At 34.4% G+C, this 21417-nt stretch overlaps 1 protein-coding gene across 2 annotated transcripts in view; it reads left to right on the top strand.

The window, feature by feature from the left end:
• The window catches only part of NEXN (nexilin F-actin binding protein), a 52923-nt gene that overhangs the window by 10363 nt on the left and 21143 nt on the right, over positions 1–21417 (top strand). The window contains exons 2-8 of one of the 2 annotated variants that reach the window (XM_052636976.1): positions 10885–10963; positions 12178–12369; positions 12580–12658; positions 12744–12892; positions 18576–18617; positions 19800–19997; positions 20090–20266. In XM_052636976.1, coding sequence (XP_052492936.1) covers positions 10937–10963; positions 12178–12369; positions 12580–12658; positions 12744–12892; positions 18576–18617; positions 19800–19997; positions 20090–20266 — 864 coding nt within the window. In that variant the 5' untranslated portion in view covers positions 10885–10936. The remainder of the gene's footprint in view (positions 1–10884; positions 10964–12177; positions 12370–12579; positions 12659–12743; positions 12893–18575; positions 18618–19799; positions 19998–20089; positions 20267–21417) is intronic. The other variant, XM_052636977.1, reaches the window with a different exon arrangement.

Genomic DNA, 21417 nt, shown 5'->3' with positions numbered 1-21417 from the left:
GAGCTCCCTGAAAAGAAATACTTTATTCTACACTCATCTTTGTATATGTAGTGCCTTATACTGTCTAGCACATTGTAGAAAGATGTTTAATAAATGTTTCTGAATTAATTAATAAGTACATATTTATTCATTTTAGCTAATTTTTCATTTCCCAATTATTTCTGACTCTATCATACTTATCACCTCTAAGTTTATGAAATAACATGCAAACCACCTAGTATATGGCACATAATAGGGATTCAGTTGTTAGTTTCCACTCTCCTCCTTTATATAATGTAGAAAAACCAGGTCTTTCCTCTAATTTATTTTAACTTTTTAAAAATTCTTACATTTTGTTGATATATGTAACTTCATTTTATTAATGACTTCCTCAAATGAGAAGTTACCAGTTTTCTCTGAGTGGTTACTTTAAAGTCTTCCCAAGAAAGAATCAAAGGCAGGAATTATAGGGTTTAATTCTGGGCATAATTCTGAAGTGTTAGGAGGATGCACTGCGTAGTGCCTAGAATGTGGCGAGTGCCGCTGGAGTAGGATTTAGAGCATCTGTGAAGTATTGTGCATTATGCTGAAATAGATATTGGACAAAGTAAATTGAATAGATTGTATTGTTGAAGACAATGGAAGAAGCGAATACTTGTTGAAGCTTAGTGGTAGGTGTATGAGGTTTGATTATATTAGTTGCTTTCACTATATTCCTGAAATAATGAAAGTTAAAGAAGATAGACTAATATGTTGGATATGTTTAATATAAAAATTTTAACTTATGCCAGATGCATCTGGAAACCAGAAAATCTAGATATATCTAGAAAAATCTAAGCACATTTTGAGATGTCAGAGACTGAAAGCAAAAAAGTCCCTTCTTAGTGTGAAATGCAGAAAACCACCATTGTTAGTTTGGGAAAATACTTCACTGGTAAGGAAGTGGCTTAAGAATTTTCCTGGAGGGAATTCGCTGCAGTCCAGTGGGTAGGACTCTGAGCTTCCACTGCAGTAGGCACAGGTTCCATCCCTGGTGGGGAACTAAGATACTATATGCACTACAGGGAGAAAACAAATCTCTCAGAGGTAGAAACAGTCATTGAATATATGTGTCAAGGTGGGAGGTTGAAGGAATGGGAGAAGACAAGGTAAATCAGAGAGGCTAAGGGAACCTACAAAAGGGCCTAATAAGCCCAGATAAGAATTTTAGTTCTGGTCTTATGTAGTTAACATCCTCAGAGCTGGAGCCATAGACTAAAGAGTACAGAGGGGCAGAGAAGGTAGTAGCCAAGTTGGTGAAGGTAGAAAGAATGGCAAGCTGTCACGTTATTAGAAATCAAAATAATTGGGGTTGGAAGTTACTCTGAATTTTTTTTTGACTGCTCAGCATATGGGATCCTAGTTCCCCTACTAGGGACCGAATCCGAGCCCCGAGCCACCTGCATTGGCAGCACAGAGTCTTAACCACTAGGCTGTCAAGGATGTCCCACTCTGGAGCTTTTGAAACTTTATTTTACAATATGTAACCTGTACTTAAAATCATTATTCTGATTATATGTGCCAGTTAAGAACTTTGAAGAAATTGTGTTTAATAAGTTTTCCTATAGCAACTGAGGTAACTTTGTGTCCTTATCACTTTGGATTCTGGTACCAATTGAAAAGTTTTAATAATTCAAAGAGGTTTATCAGCATTCTGAAGGAGAGAAAAACTATTAAAGTGAATACTTTGAATTTTATAGTTTCTCATTTTGTAAGTTTATTAATCATAATGATAATGATCCACATGAATAATAAATATATATGAATATTTCTAGTAAGGATTATTATGTGAAGTTGAAGGAGGGCCTGGGAACTCTGTGCTATAAAGCAACAAATATAGCAGCAAATTTCACATAAGTTTATAGACAAGTAGGTGAAACTCATCTATATGTTAACTAATAATATATGTAGAAAACATGAAAGTGGGAGATGATAAAATGATCAAAGATTGAATGGATATTTGGAATTTGAGAATATGTTTCCAAAAGATTAATTTGAAAATCTTTTGGAAATATTCAATAGCAAATTTTAAAATGTAGTATAGACAGTTTCGGAGAAGGCAATGGCACCCCACTCCAGTACTCTTGCCTGGAAAATCCCATGGGCAGAGGAGCCTGGTGGGCTGCAGTCCATGGGGTCATGAAGAGTCGGACATGACTGAGCGACTTCACTTTCACTTTTCACTTTCATGCATTGGAGAAGGAAATGGCAACCCACTCCAGTGTTCTTGCCTGGAGAATCCCAGGGACAGGGGAGCCTGGTAGGCTGCCGTCTATGGGGTCGCACAGAGTCGGACACGACTGAAGTGACTTAGCTGCATAGACAGTTTATTAAGGGAATTAAAAATTGAGTCAAAGGAATGGGATCTTTTAGAGTTCTTCATTTTGATGGTTACTACATGGATATTGAAAACCTTTTCATGATGGCCTTGGGGATTTATTTTAAATTATAGTTTATTAATTAGCAGGCATGGAGCTAGGCACTAGAAAGGAATCAATCCTCTGTATTGTATTAAAGGAACATAAAGTTTACCAAATGTACAGATGAAGGCCCAGGTGGAAGTAAGAGAAGAGCAAAATGTGGACTGAGAATGGAAGTCACTGACCTCAGGCATCTAGTGGGAAGGTTGGGGTATGGTGTCTGCTGTCTGCAATTCTGTATCAGGTATGGTTGATGTTAGAATCTTACCTGAGTCTACAGATAGCATAGTGGGCTGGACCATTAAAAATCCTGTTCCAAGGCTTTTGTTCAGAGTTTTGGCCAGGAGACTGTTAATAACATGAGAATAGGGAGAGTGTCTGTCTGTTCAGTGCTGCATTTCTCAACACCTGGCAGAGTGCCTGGCACGCAAGAGTTGCTTAATAAATATTTGTGTAATGAATGGTGTGTTCTATTTATATTGTAGTCCCACATAATGTTAACCATAATGAGAGTCACACATTATATCTCAGCATATAAAGTGCTTCCTCTGTAAGTTGGCAGGATTTACTTATTCAGTAAATAATTATTATACAAGTCTTCTATATATCAGCACATACTAAATACTGTGGATACAATGGTATATAAAATACAGTCTGTACTCTCAAAGACCTTACTTTCTGGTAGAGGAGGTGGTCAAGAAAGTGCCTGGTTGTTGTGTTTGTTCAATTGCTAAGTTGTGTCCAGCTCTTTACGATCCCACAGACTGCAGCCCACCATGCTTCCCTGTCCTTCACCGTCTCCCAGAATTTGCTTAAACTCAAGCCATTGAGTCAGTGATGCCATCCCACCATCTCATCCTCTATCATTGCCCAGAATGCTCACGTCATGTCTGACTTTGCAACTCCGTGGACTGTAGCCTCCTCTCTCCTCTGTCTGTGGGGCTGTCCCAGCAAGAATACTGGAGTGGGATGCCATTTCCTCTTCTAGGGAATCTTCTTGACCCAGGGATTGAACCCACATTTCTTCTGTCTCCTGCATGGGCAGCCATGTTTGGTACTACTAGTGCCACCTGGGAAGCCCTTATATTGTGGCGAATGCTTTAATTAGGGTGAGCATGGGAGTGCTATTGTAACACACACTAGAGAACCACCTAACCCGGTCTCATGAGTCAAGGAAGGCCTCCTGGAGAAAAGTGACAGTTTCAGAACTAAAGGATTAGTAGGAGTTAGCTAAGAGAATGAGTAGAATATCAGGCTGAGGGAGCTAGCTGTGTAAAGGCTCAGGTGGGCCAGTATTTCAGGACATGTGATAGAGTGGGAGGGAAGAATGGAGAAAGATGAAACCAGAGAGGTAAACTACCAAAGTATATTAACTCATTGAAATAAAAGTGTAGAGAGAGAAGAAAAGGGCAAAGGCTGAAACATGGGGGCAAACAACACTGAGGAAGTGTAAAGAGGCAAAGAAACCCTCAAAAGAGAAGGAGTGGTTAGAGACATGAAGGAACAGGGAGAGAAATGGTACCATGAGCCAAGTGAGAAGGATTTCAGAATAAAGAAGTGACAGAGTGTCAGATGCAGCAGTGAAGTTCAGAAGGTAGAAACTGTACATTGTATTTGCTAGTGGGAAGGAACCTGAATGCCACTGTAGGAGATGTAAGAGATGAGGTCGGATCCCTGGGTTGGAAAGATCCCCTGGAGGAGAGCAAGGCAACAGACTCCAGTATTCTTGCCTGGGGAATCCATATGGACGGAGGAGCCTGGTGGGCTACAGTCCACAGTGCTGCAAAGAATCAGACATGACTGAAGCGACTTAGCATGCATGCATAAAGAGAAAAGGGCTTCCCTGATAGCTCAGTTGGTAAAGAACCCACCTGCAATGCAGGAGACTTAGGTTCAATTCCTGGGTTGGGAAGATCCCCTGGAGAAGGGAAAGGCTACCTACTCCAGTATTCTGGCCTGGAGAATTCCACGGACTGTATAGTCCATGGGATCAAAAAGAGTCGGACACGACTGAGTGACTTTCACTTCACTGCATAAAAAGAAAAACATTATTATGCCTAATTTACATGTAAAATGGAAGTTCACAGAATTTAGCTGGCTTTCCCAAGACCATACATCTAATAAATGACCTCATCAAAGTTTTCAGGCTCTAATTCCAGTATTTCTTCCACCATTGTTGTCTTTTGTTTTTGCTTTTCTGGCCACACGCACTGCACAGCTTATGTAATGTTAGTTCTCCAACCAGAGATCAACCTTGGGCCCCTGGCAGTAAAAGTACTGAGTCCTAGCCACTGGACTACCAGGAAATTTCCACCATCTTTGTTGCCATGTATTTGAAAAATCAACAATTAAGTGAGATATAATCATTAGGATATATTTATAATTCTGAATTCTACCAAGGTCCTTAAGCATCAAAAGTTCTAGGAGAAAATTTTGAAAGATTTCATATTACATTTGTATGAAACTTTTGTCCAATTAAAAAAATACACAAATCTGTAACCTTTTGTATGAGAAAGCTTATGAAATGTTATGACAAGATTGAAACTGTACATGTTATTTGTTTTTAAATTTTAATTTCATAATACACATTCTACCGCATATAATTATGATCATTCACATAATGAGCAACTTAGTCCACAGCACGGTCCCTAGTTGGCTGACAGGAAAGGAGGTAGTTTTGTCAGGGTTGAAGGCTACTTCCCAGGTGGCGCTAGTGGTAAAGAATCCGCCTGCCAATGCAGGAAACATAATGAGACTTGGGTTTGATCACTGGGTGGGGAAGATCCCCTGGAGAAGGAAATGGCAAGCCACTCCAGTATTCTTGCCTGGAGAATCCTATGGGCAGAGGAGCCTGGCAGGCTACATACATGGGGTCACGAAGAGTCAGACAGGACTGAAGTGACTTAGCATGCACGAAGGTGACTGTGTCTGTCTGGTAGGAAGGGCATGAGTATTTCAGGCTTGTAGAGTAAGGATGGAGAGAGAGAAAGAAGAGGATTTAAGGAAACTGAAACATTTTCAGCTGCAAGTTAGAGAGCACTATGGCACCATTCCTTGACTAAAGTTCAGTGTCTGCGACTCCCTTTCGCAGGGATTTCCTTGATGGATTTATGGTTTAGTGTTGAGATTCACTAAAATGTGTGACATTCAGCTAATTTTTAAATGCTTCATAGAGTCCTTGTCATAACTTTGTTGGAGTCAGTTAATACTTTAAAAAGTTTTCATAGGACTTCCCTGGTGGTCCAGTGGGTAAGACTCCACATTCCCACTGCAAGGGCCCTGAGTTTGATCCCTGATCAAAGAACTAGATCCTATATGCCTCAACTAAAGAACCTGCATGCTGCAACACAAATAAAAGATTCTGTGTACTGCAACTAAGACCTGGCTGCAGCCCGGTGGTTCAGCGGTAGAGTCCAACTGCCAGTGCCTGCCAGTGTAGGAGATGTGGGTTCGACCCCTGGGTCAGGAGGAGCCCCTGGAGAAGGAAATGGCAACCCACTCCAGTATTCTTGCCTTGGAAATCATATGGACAGAGGATCCTGGCGGGCTGCAGTCCATGGGGTCACAAAGAGTTGGACACTACTTAACAACTAAGCAACCACAGCATTAAAAAACTAAAAAGTTTTCATAAAATCAAAATTCTCAATCACTAAACAAATAAAAGGGAATTCGGAGTACACTGTTAAATAATGTTCTGTTAGATAAAAATGTAGAAGCCTTTTGTACTTTTGGCAATTTAGCAGAATGATAGAATATATCCATGTGTTCCTTAATCAAGAGAATAACATACATGTGAATATTGTTTCTGGATTCTTCATTGTCATTAGTTGCAGCAGTCATGCTTGCATGTTGCTGACTTGGGCGCTTTAAAAATCAGAGCCCAAATGGCCCCTGACTTCATCCCACATGAATGAGTTTACTAAATGAATTCTAAACCACAACCAGCTGAGATAGCAGCATTTCATTCAGTACCTGCGAATAATTTCGTAACCTCAGTCTGTGTTCTGCTTAACGTCAAGAGAATAACTGTTAGCCTATATCACTTTAAAAGGAAATAAGCTACTTAAATAAAAACTCTGAGATGCTCTCATAGGGAAAAATACCTGTTTCTCAATTTATCCAGCACCGTATTCTGCTATTATTTGCCAGCTAAAGATTACAAATTCACTAAATGTAGAGAATACCATTAATCATGTCTTTTCAGCTTCCGACATATTTCTACTGCTCGGAATTGTGGTTCTCAAATAATTGGATTAAAGGCTCTGTTGATTACACAAGTAAGTCAAAGCTTATAAGCTGGTTGGTATTCCCCTCGTCCCCATCACACAAAGCAGTTGTGCTGCTTTCTTGGCATCAGCATAATACAATGGGTAAGAGTGCAGACTCAGTAGTCACACTGCCAACCTTTGTCCCCTTTGTCCACCACTCATCATTTGTGTGGTCTTTGGCAAGTTACTTGACTTTTCTAAGTCTCATTTTCTGTAACAATTTCCATAAGACTTCAAATCCTGCTAGAGAAACTCCAAGACATTTTTCTCATATTAATATTTTAAGAAATTTTTAATGACTGGGTTTGGAAAGTTTTTTGAGATAGGGTTTGATAATAGTATTCACTTCAAAGGATTATTGTGGAAAATAAATGAAATAATGATTGTTAACCAGCTGGTATATTACCTGGCACACAGTAAAGGCTCAATAACTATTAGCTTGGAGTATTATCATCATAAATTATTCATATTGTGATAAAAGGATGTACTAGTGAGACAGTGCTAGTGAGGTAGTACAATAGTACCAGTGAGAGGATATAATGCAGTCAATGACTGTGGAACAGAATTTTTTCCTGTATAATTAATAAGCCAAATGTGGTCAAATTTATACCTTTAACCCTGGTTTAGCACAGAAAGACAACAGAGTTAGCAATGGAATCCTGCTATTGTTTCTACCAGGCAGTGTAATGTCTTTTAAAAATTATCTATAAATCCTACAAATATTTATCTGCTTGATTTTGAATTTTTTTTTTGTTCAACCAAAAACTATGAAAGATATATGGGTCCTACTGGTTTGTAATTTACACCTTAAAAAACAAAAGCTAATAAACTTATTTTGCTACAATTTTTTTATCCTCAAAGCTCAGAACAGAGTAAACTGTCAGCAAAGGATAGTTTGCTCATATTTTAAGCAATAATGTTAACATTAGTACTATTCAAATTTTCACAGACTTTCAAACTGAGAGCTCAGAATATTGAAATGACACTTTAAAAAACTATTTTAAGTGGTTTTGTTCATACTAAATTTAAAAAATCAATATTTTATTCTGAATCTATAAAGAGGTCAAAATTTAATGTGATTTTTTTTTTAACTAGGTGACAAGGGTTAATTGATCCATTTATTCTCCAGGATTACTATTGACAGTATCAACAAGCCACACAATTTTATTTAATTTCACCAGGATAAAAAGACTTCCCGCTGATCAATTAATTCAGCTAAAATGATCAGTCCTTATAATCTCATGAGATTGCATAAATTTTCATCATGCCCTTTTGTATTACTATTTTAAATTGCACAAATAACATGTTAATATATGCTCACTGGCAGGGAATTCATTTTTGCTGAAAAGGGTAAGGGAGATCATGAGTAATGAAATCAATCAAAATTATTGATACCTAATAATGTAAGGCATTATTCTTGAGATAACATATGTTACCTAATCCTAACTAGGAAGCAACAGAGTTGGAATTTAGATTTAGGTCTGATTATCAAATTGTAGTAATCAAACTGTGAGGTGATGAAGGCTGTATTAATACTGGAGCAGTGAAAATAGTGAAGTAATTAACATATAAGAACAAATTTGAAAGTAACATTAACAAATTGTGATAATCTGTTAAAATTAGGAGATATAGAAGAAGAATGAACCATAAATAACTCTAAAACTTGAGAAGCTATGACAATGAAGACTAGGTTTTGTTAGTTATACAGGAAGAAATATCTAATAGGTAACTCTAGATATAATAGAATGGCTCAGGTAAGAGAACAGAACTAGAGCTGTTTGTTATTTTTATCTCAGGCGCATAGATTACTCAAACCTTGGTTAATGACGCTCTCATTCATGCATGACCTACTTTTATTGGGCAATTATTATTAATAATATAGTAAGCACTCACAGATCTACTAAATGACCAAAGTTAAGAACTTGTTAATAATTACATGGAATCATGTCCACCTCCCTCCTATCATATTTTCTCCTGCCAGAAAAGAAAACTTTAGCCCCAGATGGCTTCACTAGGAAGTTCTAGCAAATATTTAAGGAAAAACTAATACCAATTCTGCATGAAACATAAAGAAATGGAAGAAATTTCTTAGGGAAAATTAAAGAAAAGGAAATACTTCTCAACTCATTCTACGAGAGCAGTATTACTCTGTTAACAAAAACAGATGTTATAAGAAAAAAAAATCTGCAGACCAATATGCTCTATAAACATGGATGCAAAACTTCTCAAAAGTTTTTTATCAAATTATCAGTATGTTAAAGGATAATGCATGATGAATTTTATCCTGGGAATATAAAGTCTGTTTAACATTTGAAAGCAAATTAATGTAGTTCACCATAATGAAGATTAAAAAAACATGATTATCTCACAGACACAGAAATACTTAGGCCACCTGATGAAAAGAACCAACTGATTGGAAAAGGCTCTGATGCAGGGAAAGACTGAGGGCAAGAGGAGAGGTGGGAAACAGAGGGTGAGATGGTTGGATGGCATCACCGACTCAATGGACGTGAGTTTAAGCAAACTCTCAAAGTGAAGGATGAGGAAGCTTGGCGTGCTGCAGTCCATGGGATTGCAAAGAGTCAGACCTGACTTAGCAACTGAACAACAATAAAATGGGCAAAAGATTTAAGTAGACACTTTCATAAAATAATTTTTACAGATAGAAAAGAAATATATGAAAAGATGTTCAATATCATTAGGAATCAGGGAATGTTATTTAATACCATAATATGATGTCACTGCATACATTTAGAATGTCTGAAATTAAGAAGACTATACTAAGTGTTGACAAAGATGCAGAGAAAGTATAGCTCTCATATTGGTGGGAAGATAAAATAGTACAGGCATTTAGAAAACAGTTTGGCAGTTCTTTAAAAAGTTGAACATAAAAAAAAAAAGTTGAACATACATTTACCATAAGGCCTAGCCATTATACTTCATTTATTTACCCAAGAGAAATAAAAAAGCATATGTCCACACACAGACTTGTACGTGAATATTCATACCAGCTTTATTTGTAATAGTAATTGGAAACAACTTAAATGTCCATCCGCAGATGAATGATTAACAGTGGTTAACTCTGGTATATTCATACAATGGAATATTATTCAGTAATAAAAAGAAATGAACTTTTGATATATGCAATGACATGGATGAATCTCAAAATAATTATGCATGGTGAAAGAAGCTGAACAGTAGAGTACGTACTTGTATGATTCCTTTCATAGAAAACTTAAACTAATGTACGAATGACAGAAAGTAGTATCTGCCTAGGAATGGAGGTGGGAACAACTGAAAGAAAAGGGAGGTTAAGGAGATCTGAGATACTTTTGGGTGTAAGTATATATTCAGTTTCTTTCTTTCTTTTTTTTTGGCTGCACTGTGTGGCTTCTGGGATCTCAGTTTCCTAACCAGTGATTGAACACAGGCCACGACAGTGAAAGTACTGAGTTCTAACCACTGGACCACCGGGGAATCCCTATACATATCTTGATTGTGCTGATAGTGTCCTGGGTATATACATATGTCAGAACTTACTGAACTGTGCACTTTAAAAAAATATAGCCTACTGTATGTCTATTATACCTTTGAATTTTTTAAAAATTAAAAATTTAAAGCTGATAGACAAATTAAAATAAAATTCTAAAAAATATTCAATCAATACAGAAGCAGGCAGAAAAGGGGAATGGCATATGTACACACACACACACGCATATGCATTGTTAAAAGTTTGAAATTACATGAAATAAAAATGACAGAATTAAAGGAATAGACAATTCTATATAGGTTAAGAACTAGACCAAAACAAATTTTTTTTAGTAAAGACATAGACGATCCAAATAACATGATCAACCACCTTGACCTCGTTGATAATTATAGAATAATACACATCCAGTAACAATATAAATTCTTTGCACAGGAACTCGATACATTCACTAAACTATTTTGGGTTATTAACTTACAAAGATTTTTTTAACACCATGCACCTTATACCTTCTATACCCTAAATCTTGGGGAAAGAACTGAGAGTTACTATAATTAATTATGTGCTTAGATTATGTCATTATTTTTTAATGGGTAATAAATGTGCTATTTCTCTTTATAAAAATATTTATATAGCACATTAAAAATTAAGTCATCAAAAATTCTTACTCAATACTAATATTTTTTTTCAGGTGCAAAAAATTACAAAGCTTCATAATCACCCCAAGACCACATAGAGCAAACATGAATGATATTTCCCAAAAGGCTGAGGTAAGCTTTTTAACTTACAAGTTAAAAAAGTTGACTGCACAACTGCTGGAAGGGCAACTGGTGGAAAGGTCATCCACAGAAGTTCATAGTAACATAGTGTCAAGATGTAAGACATAAGAAAAGATAAAATTCACAGGCTGGTCTCAGTATTTTCATTTGGATTCTTATCTAGGAAGCATGATTATAAAATTTTGTGTGTGATGATAAAGTGGATGTGATGGCTAGCATCTTGAGTAAATTTTAACATAATATACTGACAAATCTTAGAAGTTGTTTTTTCAGTATTAAAAAAACCAGAATTGACATATACTCTTATGAGAAATCAATGACACCATAAGTAGAAAATAAAATAGAGGCTGTGTATGCCACAGATTAATCAATTTGCCATTATCACTAGGAGAAGGAGTTTGGTGTTCTGAGGTGATGAAGTTTTATTTACGGAAACTTCTTTCAGAGATCAGTGTAATTTTCAAAAAGATGAAAATAATTTGCTTTCCTGGTTTCAAAATGGAGGAAACCCGTTTCTCCAGTCTTTTAACAGATTCCTCCTTCTTTGGAAAGCTTGTTTGTCATTTGGGAATTGTCCCCTTAGAGCACATCCTACTTGGAATGATACAGCATTCTCATGTATTTTCAGTGTAGCATAGCAGTAGTAACAACAGAAATCACTGCTTGTGCACAAAGACCATGGCTCACCTCCACCACAAATGAGAAGCAAAGGCTCTTCAATTTTCCTCATATTAGATACAGAAACAAGCAAGAAAATTAATATGTAAATTAGGCTTAAGCTTTTTGCTATGTTTTCAACTTATCTAGCTTATTAAAATTAGACTGGGTATCTTTAAAGGAAGTAATGTAAAATCTGAATCTTTAGTAATGAAATAGGTCAGTAGAATACAGGTTGTTTTGAATTGGAATCCAGTCTTCAAAGTTTATATTTCCAGCGTTCAGCTTCAGTGGAACACATACAAAATGGGACTTCCTTGCAATATATTATTAACATTTTTACTCTCGTATTTTCTGTAATATCGTCTTTCATACTTAGATTTTAGAAGGTATCTAATCTGGTTCTTATACAAATAAAGGTTTCAAACTCATTTCTATATTCTGTTTTGATAAATATTTCTTATATTGCTTATTCTGATCTATCTTTACCTAATTTCTTCTTTTCTTATTTTTTTTAACTTTCTTCTCTTTATTTTCTTCTAATGAAGATTCTGCTTTCTTCATCTAAACCTATACCAAAAACCTATGTGCCAAAACTTGGCAAGGGTGATGTAAAGGATAAGTTTGAAGCCATGCAAAGAGCAAGGGAAGAAAGAAATCAAAGGAGATCTAGAGACGAAAAGCAAAGAAGAAAAGAACAATATATTAGAGAGAGAGAATGGAACAGGAGAAAGCAGGAGGTTATTTTATTTTATTTTTATTTTATTCTTGTGCAAATATTCATTTTCATCATTTAAATTTACATTTTATTTATTATTCACATTAACCACATTTCATATTAACTGTATTTAAAATATTTTCTGCATTTATAAGCTAATTTGAAACTCTGCATATAATATGATTTAGTCTGAAGTTTGGACATGTTCATGTTAATTTATTTACCCATCTAGATTAAAGAAATGCTTGCTTCTGATGATGAAGAAGAGGTATCTTCTAAAGTAGAAAAGGCTTATGTCCCAAAGCTAACAGGTAAGCCACTTGAGGGGTAAACTGTAAATAAAACTGCAAACAAAGAAACAAAACAAAATGTCAAACTTGTTTCATATTTTCTTAGGAACTGTTAAAGGTAAATTTGCTGAAATGGAGAAACAAAGACAAGAGGAACAAAGGAAGAGGACGGAGGAGGAGCGAAAACGCCGAATTGAGCAGGATCTTTTAGAGAAGAGGAAGATACAACGTGAATTAGCAAGAAGGGCCGAGCAGGTATACAATAGATATTAAGTCAGTATTTGCTTCAGAAACTAACTGTACAGAGTAAAACTAACCAGTATGTTGCCTAATCAAAGTGTTTCATTATAACATAAACCTATTAAATAGTAGCTAGCATGAAAGTAAGGTCTTAAGCATAATATTAATATCGAATGCCTAGAAGGATAAGGGCAGAATGTGTCTATTTCAAGGTTGAGTACTGAGATGACTTTTGTTATATACTGTCTTATTCTGTCCACATTCCGTATTTTTCTTGACACATTAGAAAATTTTACAAAAATATAAGGCAAATTCACACATAAATTATCCAGACGTAACAAAATGCTGATCTTTTAATAGCGATCAAAAATACTTGCTGGTTATTATCAAGCACTAAGGCTTAATTAGAATATCTTCCTACTCAATTATTTGTAACATGTAACAAAATTAAGTCACATTTTATTCAATCATGGTATTAGCAAGTTGGGGATGGTAGTAGGAGAGGGGAGATACATGTGACAGTCATGTCCTTTACGTAGCCATTCCTGATGCCCATAGCCATGAAGAACAAACTAGAAGAAAGACATTATTACTATGCTTTTATAGAATCTCTTAATGAACTTAAAATTCCCATATATTTTCTGCTCAAAAGATGAGAACTAAGAGGCTGGTAAAGATTTTAAAATACTCAAGAATCTGATCTAAGTTCCAGAAAAAGTTAATCTCTCAAAATGATTAATGATTGTAATGACGTAGAAACTTGAAATTCTGATAGTCAAAATGAACATTTTATTAAGTAAGGAACTGATCAGTTCACAAAAATTTCTCTAATATATTGATATTTGTTTTATATTATAAATGATCTGTAGTCATAGAGTTCAAAAAAACACCAGAAGACAGTTATATTTCTTATGTGCTTTAACCTTGTCTACATTGTACCATCAAAAGAGATGATTAATATACTGATTTTAGTGAAACTAAACTAGTACAATAATGGTGTTTATCTCTCAGAGTTTTATTAAGATTATATGAGTTAATAAATGGAAGCATTTAGGACAGTTTCTGGTATAAAGTAAGTGGGCTATAAATGAATATTTCATCTAAATAGTAGTACATATAAATAAAATATCATGAAACCATTTTAGTTTTCCCTTCTCTTATCAACATTTTAACAATTATCCTAACATAATGTTTGCAGTATATTGTCTCTTTCATAACCATTTTTATTGTGAGGTTGTACTTGGCTCCTTTTTGCCTTTGCTTTAAGTGTCTATGCTTCTTTCAGTTCCTACAACTTTTCTGAAAAAAAGTGACAGGGACTTCCCTGGCAGTCCAGTGATTAGGACTCAGCACTTTCTCTGCTGGGAGTCCAGGTTCAATCCTTGGTCAAGGAACTAAGATCCTACAAGCTGCACAGCATGGCCAAACAAACAAACAAAAAACCCCCAAACAAACAGAAAAATGACAAAGAAGGCAAAGCATATGCCATATTTGCATGTCAAGGAAATTTATTTACTCTGACTTTGCGGATAACCACTTTTATGGCCCAAGTAGCCATTTGTATGGTGGCAAATAATGATATATGCCAGATGAAATTATAGAAAAGAATTGGGATTTTCTATGTTTTATCACTTTGTATCTCTTTGTGTAAAGAGAGAATGGTATACTTTACCTCTGCCACCTCCAGTCATCAAAGATTAGGATTCATTTTGAAATGAAATTTCAAAAGGGAGCACAATTATTTAAAAATGAACATTTTAGGTTATATGTTATAAATATAAAACATATCACTATATGTAATTATATTTATAATACAAATTGTAAAAGAAGGTAATAAAATTATAGTAAAATATATAATTAAAATATATGGTGCTTGGCAGGAAATAATGAGTATACACGTGGGGTTAGTCTACTTCTTTTAAATCTTGTGTTCTTTTCCAAGAAGCACGATTACACACTAGACTTTGAGACCCACTACAACCCCATGAACTGAATATGCAGGCAGTGGTTTCACAAAGAACTATGTATGTGTTGAAGAGGTGAATTTGAATCTGATGAAGACATAGGGTACTCAGAAAGAAATGGAAAAAAGCTAATCATGATAAAGAACCATTTTAGTAATCATAGATACTGTATGGCAAGAGAATCTTGGTTAATAAAAATGTTAGCCTATTGAATTATTTGAGAATATGTAGGTAGAGCAATATAAACTATTAATAGTAATTTCATTTTGTAAATATGGGAAATCTAATTTTAAAACCTAATTAAGTACATTTTCCACTCAAATCTAATAAAATTTAATCTATCTTTGAATATAAGAAGTAAAGCATGATATAGGTAGTTAAGAAGAGTCTTAATGAAAAATCATCTTGTACAAGTCCTTTACTATGGATAGGATTTTTGAGTCAGACGAGTAGCTGAGTAATGTTTGAAATAATTACCAGTTCTGAGATTCTAGATTATTTTTGTTGTTCAGTCATGTCCAGCTCCTTGCAACCCCATGGACTGCAGCACACCAGGCTTCCCTGTCCTTCATCATCCCCTGGAGCTTGCTCAAACTCATGTCCATTGAGTTGGTGATGCCATCCAACTATCTCATCCTCTGCCGTCCCCTTCTTATTATGATGAATTAAAAATAGAAATATTTTGTATATAGCATGTTGGAATCAAACACCAATAAAATTTGGGGGAGATCTTAATTTGGTATAGTCTAGTTATCTTCTAGGGTATTTTGATGGACAAGGTTAACATCTATGAAAGTAGAAAAAGAGATGTTATTGGTGGGAGACTGAGCTGTTAAAGAGAAAAGGGAGCAAGGAAATTGATTTGGGAAGGAGCAAAAGGAGTTTTTTTCCCCATGAATCAAAAGAAAAAGTTGGGAAGCAACTCTTCCATGGTAGCTTCTGAAAACTAGCACTATAATCGAACTGAATGTTTCAGTTCTCTGTGAATATACTGAGACCATGAATGCTTAGGCAAATTCATCTTTTTCCTTGTTTGTTGAAACCCAATGAAAAAAAAATTCTATCTTTTGTTGTTTTGATAATGGTTTAAAATGAGCAAAGAAGAAAGCAAAAACAAACAAACAAACAAAAAACCAAACAAAGGAAAACTCCTCCAAATATATTGGGTTGGCCAAAAAGTTCCTTCAGTTTCAAAGTATAAAGAAAAGACACATTTTTCATTTTCACCAAGAACTTTATTGAACAACCTATTCACTATTTCATTCCACTACATTTCTCAGGCAACTTCATAGTTCCATCTTCCCAAAACTTTATATCTTTTTGATCAAACAACTATTCCAGGTACCTTTTACAGTCTTTCAGGGAACTGAAGTTTTTTCCATTAAGATAACTTTTTAAAAACCAAAATAAATGGAAATCTGAAGGTGCAACAGCTGGTGAATATGGTGGATGAATCAGAACTTCCTAGCCAAGCTGTAACAGTTTTTGCCTGGTCATCAAAAAAACATGGAGTCTTGTGTTATCTTGATGGAAGATTATGCATTTTCTGTTGATTAATTCCAGATGGTTTTCATGGAGTGCTACTTTCAGTTGGTTTAATTGGGAGCAGTACTTGTTGGAATTAATTGTTTGGTTTTCCAGAAGGAGCTTATGATAGAGGACTCTCTTCCAGTCCCACAATATATACAACATCACCTTCTTTGGAAGGAAGCCTGGCCTTTGGTGTGGTTGGTGGTGGTTCATTTTGCTTGCCCCATGAATCTCTTCCATTCCACATTATTGTACAGTATCCATTTTTCTTTGCTTGTCAAAATCTTTTTAAAATGGAGCATGTTCATTATGTTTAAGTAGAGAATCACATTCGGAAATATAATCAAGAAAATTTTGTTGTTGTTGTTTATGTGGAACCCAAACATCAAAGCAATTAACATAACCAAGCTGGTATAAATTATTTTCAGTGCTTGATTTGGATATTTTGAATATGTCAAATATCTCACTCGTGATATAAGATTGATTGTTCTCAGTTAATGTCTTGATTTGATCACTATCAACTTTAACTGGTCTACCTAACCATGGAGTATCATCCAGCAAGAAATCTCCAGCACAAAACTTTGACAACCACTTTTGACACGTTCCATCAGTCAGCACCTTCTCCATGCACTGCACAAGACTTTTGTGCATTTCAGTTGTTTTTACCTTTCTCAAAATAATAAAGCATTTTTTTTATTCCACCTTCAATATTAAAATGGCTGCACGAAATTCACCAATTTTGGTAAGTTTTTTTAAATGCACGCAGATATGACAACTGTCACAATACAATCTAACAGAATTGTTTCAAATGAAGTTAAAGGCAACTAAATGCTACTAGAGCCAGCTTACAGAAAAACCCAAATGAATTTTTTGGCCAACACAATAGTTTATTATCTACTGCAAGCTAATAAAAATCTGAAAAGGTGGTAGCACCAAGAAAAAGAAATCTGGGGTTAAAAAATTAAAATTTTTTTCCCTATGCTCTCAATTTCTCACTTCTCACCATACCTCCTAGAACTTTTTATTGAGCTTAACACAAATTGTAGAGTAATTATTATCACTCTTTTGAAGGGAAATAATTTTATAATTATTTTATTATAGATCTACTAAAATTTTTCATAGTATCATTTATCATTCAATAAAAGTTTCATCATTTACACAGAAAATCAGTATAATAGATAATTCTATAACAAAGCAAATTATTCTGAACAAAACTATTTAAAATAAATTATTAAAATATACAATAGATTTATTTTTAAAAAACAATTTGTTCAGAATAATTTATTTTTCAAGAAATTTGATATCTTAATAACATGAGTAATTTCTCCCTTGATGGAGACTGTAGAAAAGAGGGATGATGAGAGAACAGGGATTAAACCAGCCTAGTATGAGCAAGGTACAGCTGAATTCCCTTAGCCTGAGTGAGGAACAGACTACTTCCAGATTCTTTCACTGGTGTTAGAAATCAAATTAAAACAATAAACAGTTTGAATTTTTACTTTCTAAGTTTTTCATTTTCCCATTGTTTATGTTTCTTTTTTCTGAGACTTCAAACACTGTGCTATTTAAATCATGTTTCTGTCATTTCTCACTCTGTTATGTACATTAGCCTGCTAACTTTATTGGCCAAATGGAGCTCCCTTCTTTGGAATGAGGGCCTTTCCTATATAGATCTGGTCAAAATATACAATAAACAGTTATGATTGTTTTTCCTCCTAAACTAGACATGTGAAAGCCTATACCTTTCACTGCACTTTATTATTGTGTCAGTTATATTTTGGCCATATTATCAAATATAGTTATGATGGTTGCTAATGGTAGGTTTTCCTTTCATTGTGTCAGAGAATGGAGAAATGCTTCTGTACTTCAGTTTAAATTGCTTGTTTATTTAATAACTGTTGGTTGTAAGCTCACAGCCATGTTGTAAGAACTTGGTCCGTTATTCAAATTCCAGAATTACAAAGGTAGGCTTTATTTTAATTTTTTCTTAATATACTGTTCCCAAGATATTGATATCAAAATGCAAAAAATAATAGAAGGTAAAGGACATAATTGGCTAACTTGGAGCAACACAAAAATACTTCCAAAATTCTAAATTTTGAAAATTTACCATAAATCACAACTAAATTACTTTTCAGTTATATGTTTAAAGCAAAATGCAGAAATCTGATGTAATGTAATGATATGAAATTCTTATTCAATAGATTGAGGACATAAACAATACGGAAACTGAATCAGCACCAGAGGTAAATGGACATTTCCTTTAATGAAACATTCACCTAAAATTATCTGGTTCACAAATAATCTTTCAATTAAAAAATTAAAAGAGTTTTATTATGAATATAGCAACAAGAAAAAGGACAAAAATATTTTGCAAAGCAATGTCATACTTTTGCGCTTTCAAACACTATAGCTTAGTGCTTTTGGAGAAAAGTATGTTTTTGCTCTCATGGTTCAAGTGGAGGCACAAGTCTGAGTTTGAAATACTCTGCCAAGACTATATATTTCTTGAACTGTTACTAATAGTTGAGACTGTTGAAAGCTAATGTTGAAAAACGCAGTTTTCTTTTCATCATTTGTCTTCTTTCCTCAGAGTTCCTGAAAGTTTGTTTTGGTTATTACATACTAGCAGAGAGTACAGTATCTATTTCCATGAAGGAATGTTCAGCAACCACAACAGTTTTAGATCTCTTCTAATCTAACATACAAAGTTATAGATCAATCAATTTGATCGTGTGCCTAGAAGTACAGACAAATAAATTGGAAGCAGTTTTACTTCAGGGGCATGTGTTACAAATTATAATTCTTCACTTAGTTTTTGAAAAAAAGTTTGGAGGCAGTAATAGATGATGTAAAAGAACTAATTAAAATGAATTTCAAAAACAAGTTTAAGAATATGTGAATAGGACCAAATGCCAAAGTTTTGTCTATAATATAAATGTTTTCTAGATCACTTGGAAATACTGTTTTTTTTTTCCTCGCTAAATGTTGGTTTTATTAAGGATTTAAAAACTTACATGGAGAGAAAAGCCAAATGCAGAAAGCTTTCTTGTGTGTTTACACTGAATCTATCCACCATCAAATTGATTGAGAGTGTGCTCACATGCATATTACCTTTTGCGGGATGAGTGCATGATAGCGAAATTCAGATAATGTCACATGGTTTTATCTGAACACTGTATTAACACCGTCTTCTAGGAAAAAGGATGCTTCTTGAACCTTGTCAGCAATGGATTTCAGTAAGATTAATTCATAATGTACAATGAATTCAGAGAAAGAGCTATTTAATAGAAATCTGTAAAAACTATTTTTATTCTTCATAGCATTGATAGCAATGTAATGAAATCCACCAATGATGTAAGTAATGTCCCATGGAATCTAAATTTTAATTTGGAAGAAATATGCTAATCACCTATTTTATAAATTAGGAAGGAGATGAGTCACTGCTTGTAACAGTGGTACCTGTCAAATCACACAAAACATCTGGAAAGATAAAAAAGAATTTTGAAGATATAGAAAAAGAACGAGAAGAGAAGGAAAGGGTCAAGTATGAAGAAGATAAAAGAATAAGATGTGAAGAACAACGCCGATCTCTCAAGGAAGCAAAGTGTCTTTCATTGGTCATGGTAATTTTTTTTTAAGAACAAATAAAAAGTTAAGTTGAGTCAAATCATATCCTTTTATGATTAACGGGTAGATTTTCATTATGTTTTCTTAGGATGATGAACCAGAAAGTGAGGCAAAAAAAGAATCACTTTCTTCTGGAAAACTGAAACTGACTTTTGAAGAATTGGAAAGACAAAGACAAGAAAACCGAAGGAAGCAAGCTGAGGAGGAAGCAAGAAAACGTTTAGAAGAAGAGAGGCGTGCTTTTGAAGAAGCAAGGCGGCAAATGGTAAAACAAACTGATGTATATGTAACATTTATATATGTGGATTATAATATGTAATTATAAAATACATAATTATATATAATGTATATTGCAAATTATATAAATTATATTATATGTATAATATTATAAAAATGTTATCTGTAAAGCATTCAATATTAAGGGAGGTAGCTGGATTTGGAAAGGTTAATTGCTATAAATTTAAGGAGATCTTCTATGTAGAAGGGTCTGATTTTTTATCTAATATTCTCCAAATTTTTATAAATTTGTTGCAAACATACAAAATATTTATTCAGCAGAATAATTATTCAGCTCTTTGTTAGTTCAGCCTGCAGTGTGTTTAATAGCATGGTGCAGCACACTTTCAAGTCTAATCATAAGTATACACTTAGTGTCAATGTGTGTATACACACACACACACACACACAGAGTGAACATGTACGTGTGTATAAATGTATACAATCTAAGTGGTTAAGAACATGGACTTTGGAGCTGGACTGCCTGGATTCGTATATCTAACATTTATTAAATGTGTATCCATGGACAAGTTATTTAACCTCTCTATATCTTTCCTCATTTGTAAAATGGTGAAAATAATTGGGCCTACTTCTTAAATCATTAAATGAGTTAACACAGAAAGCAATTAGCATCTAGCATATAAGAAGTGCATTATTTTTTATTTATTTTTATTTTCTAATTTTTATTTTTTTGACCATGAAGTGGAGCTTGCAGGATCTTAGTTCCTTGACCAGGATTGAACCTGTGCACCCTGCAATGGAAGTGTAGAATCCTAACCACTGGACCACCAGGGAACTCCCAATAGCACTTTAAAATCATTAACTGCTATTATAGTAACAGATTTACCAACAAAAAATAAAACTGAAATAAGAAAACACTGATTCCAAATCTCATTGCAAGAACCGAAGAATGGAACATATATAATTTTTTAAGCTTTCAGACTTTCTTGATCAACTTTAAATAATGATGTTCTAAGGACTGTACCTCCAAAATTTTAATTTTCTAGATATTTTGTTTGAAACTGTTGTTACTTTTGGGCAGTTATAGTTGGATATCTACACATTTTAGATATCACTGGTGGTCAATTTAGTGAAAAGACATAGTAATATCATTAATTAATTAAATCATAAATTTCAATG

The sequence above is a fragment of the Budorcas taxicolor genome, chromosome 3 (assembly GCF_023091745.1).
Source record: "Budorcas taxicolor isolate Tak-1 chromosome 3, Takin1.1, whole genome shotgun sequence".
Lineage (NCBI taxonomy): Eukaryota > Metazoa > Chordata > Mammalia > Artiodactyla > Bovidae > Budorcas > Budorcas taxicolor.
The sequence above is the reverse complement of the archived record's forward strand: the minus strand, read 5'-3'. Positions and strand labels throughout refer to the sequence as shown.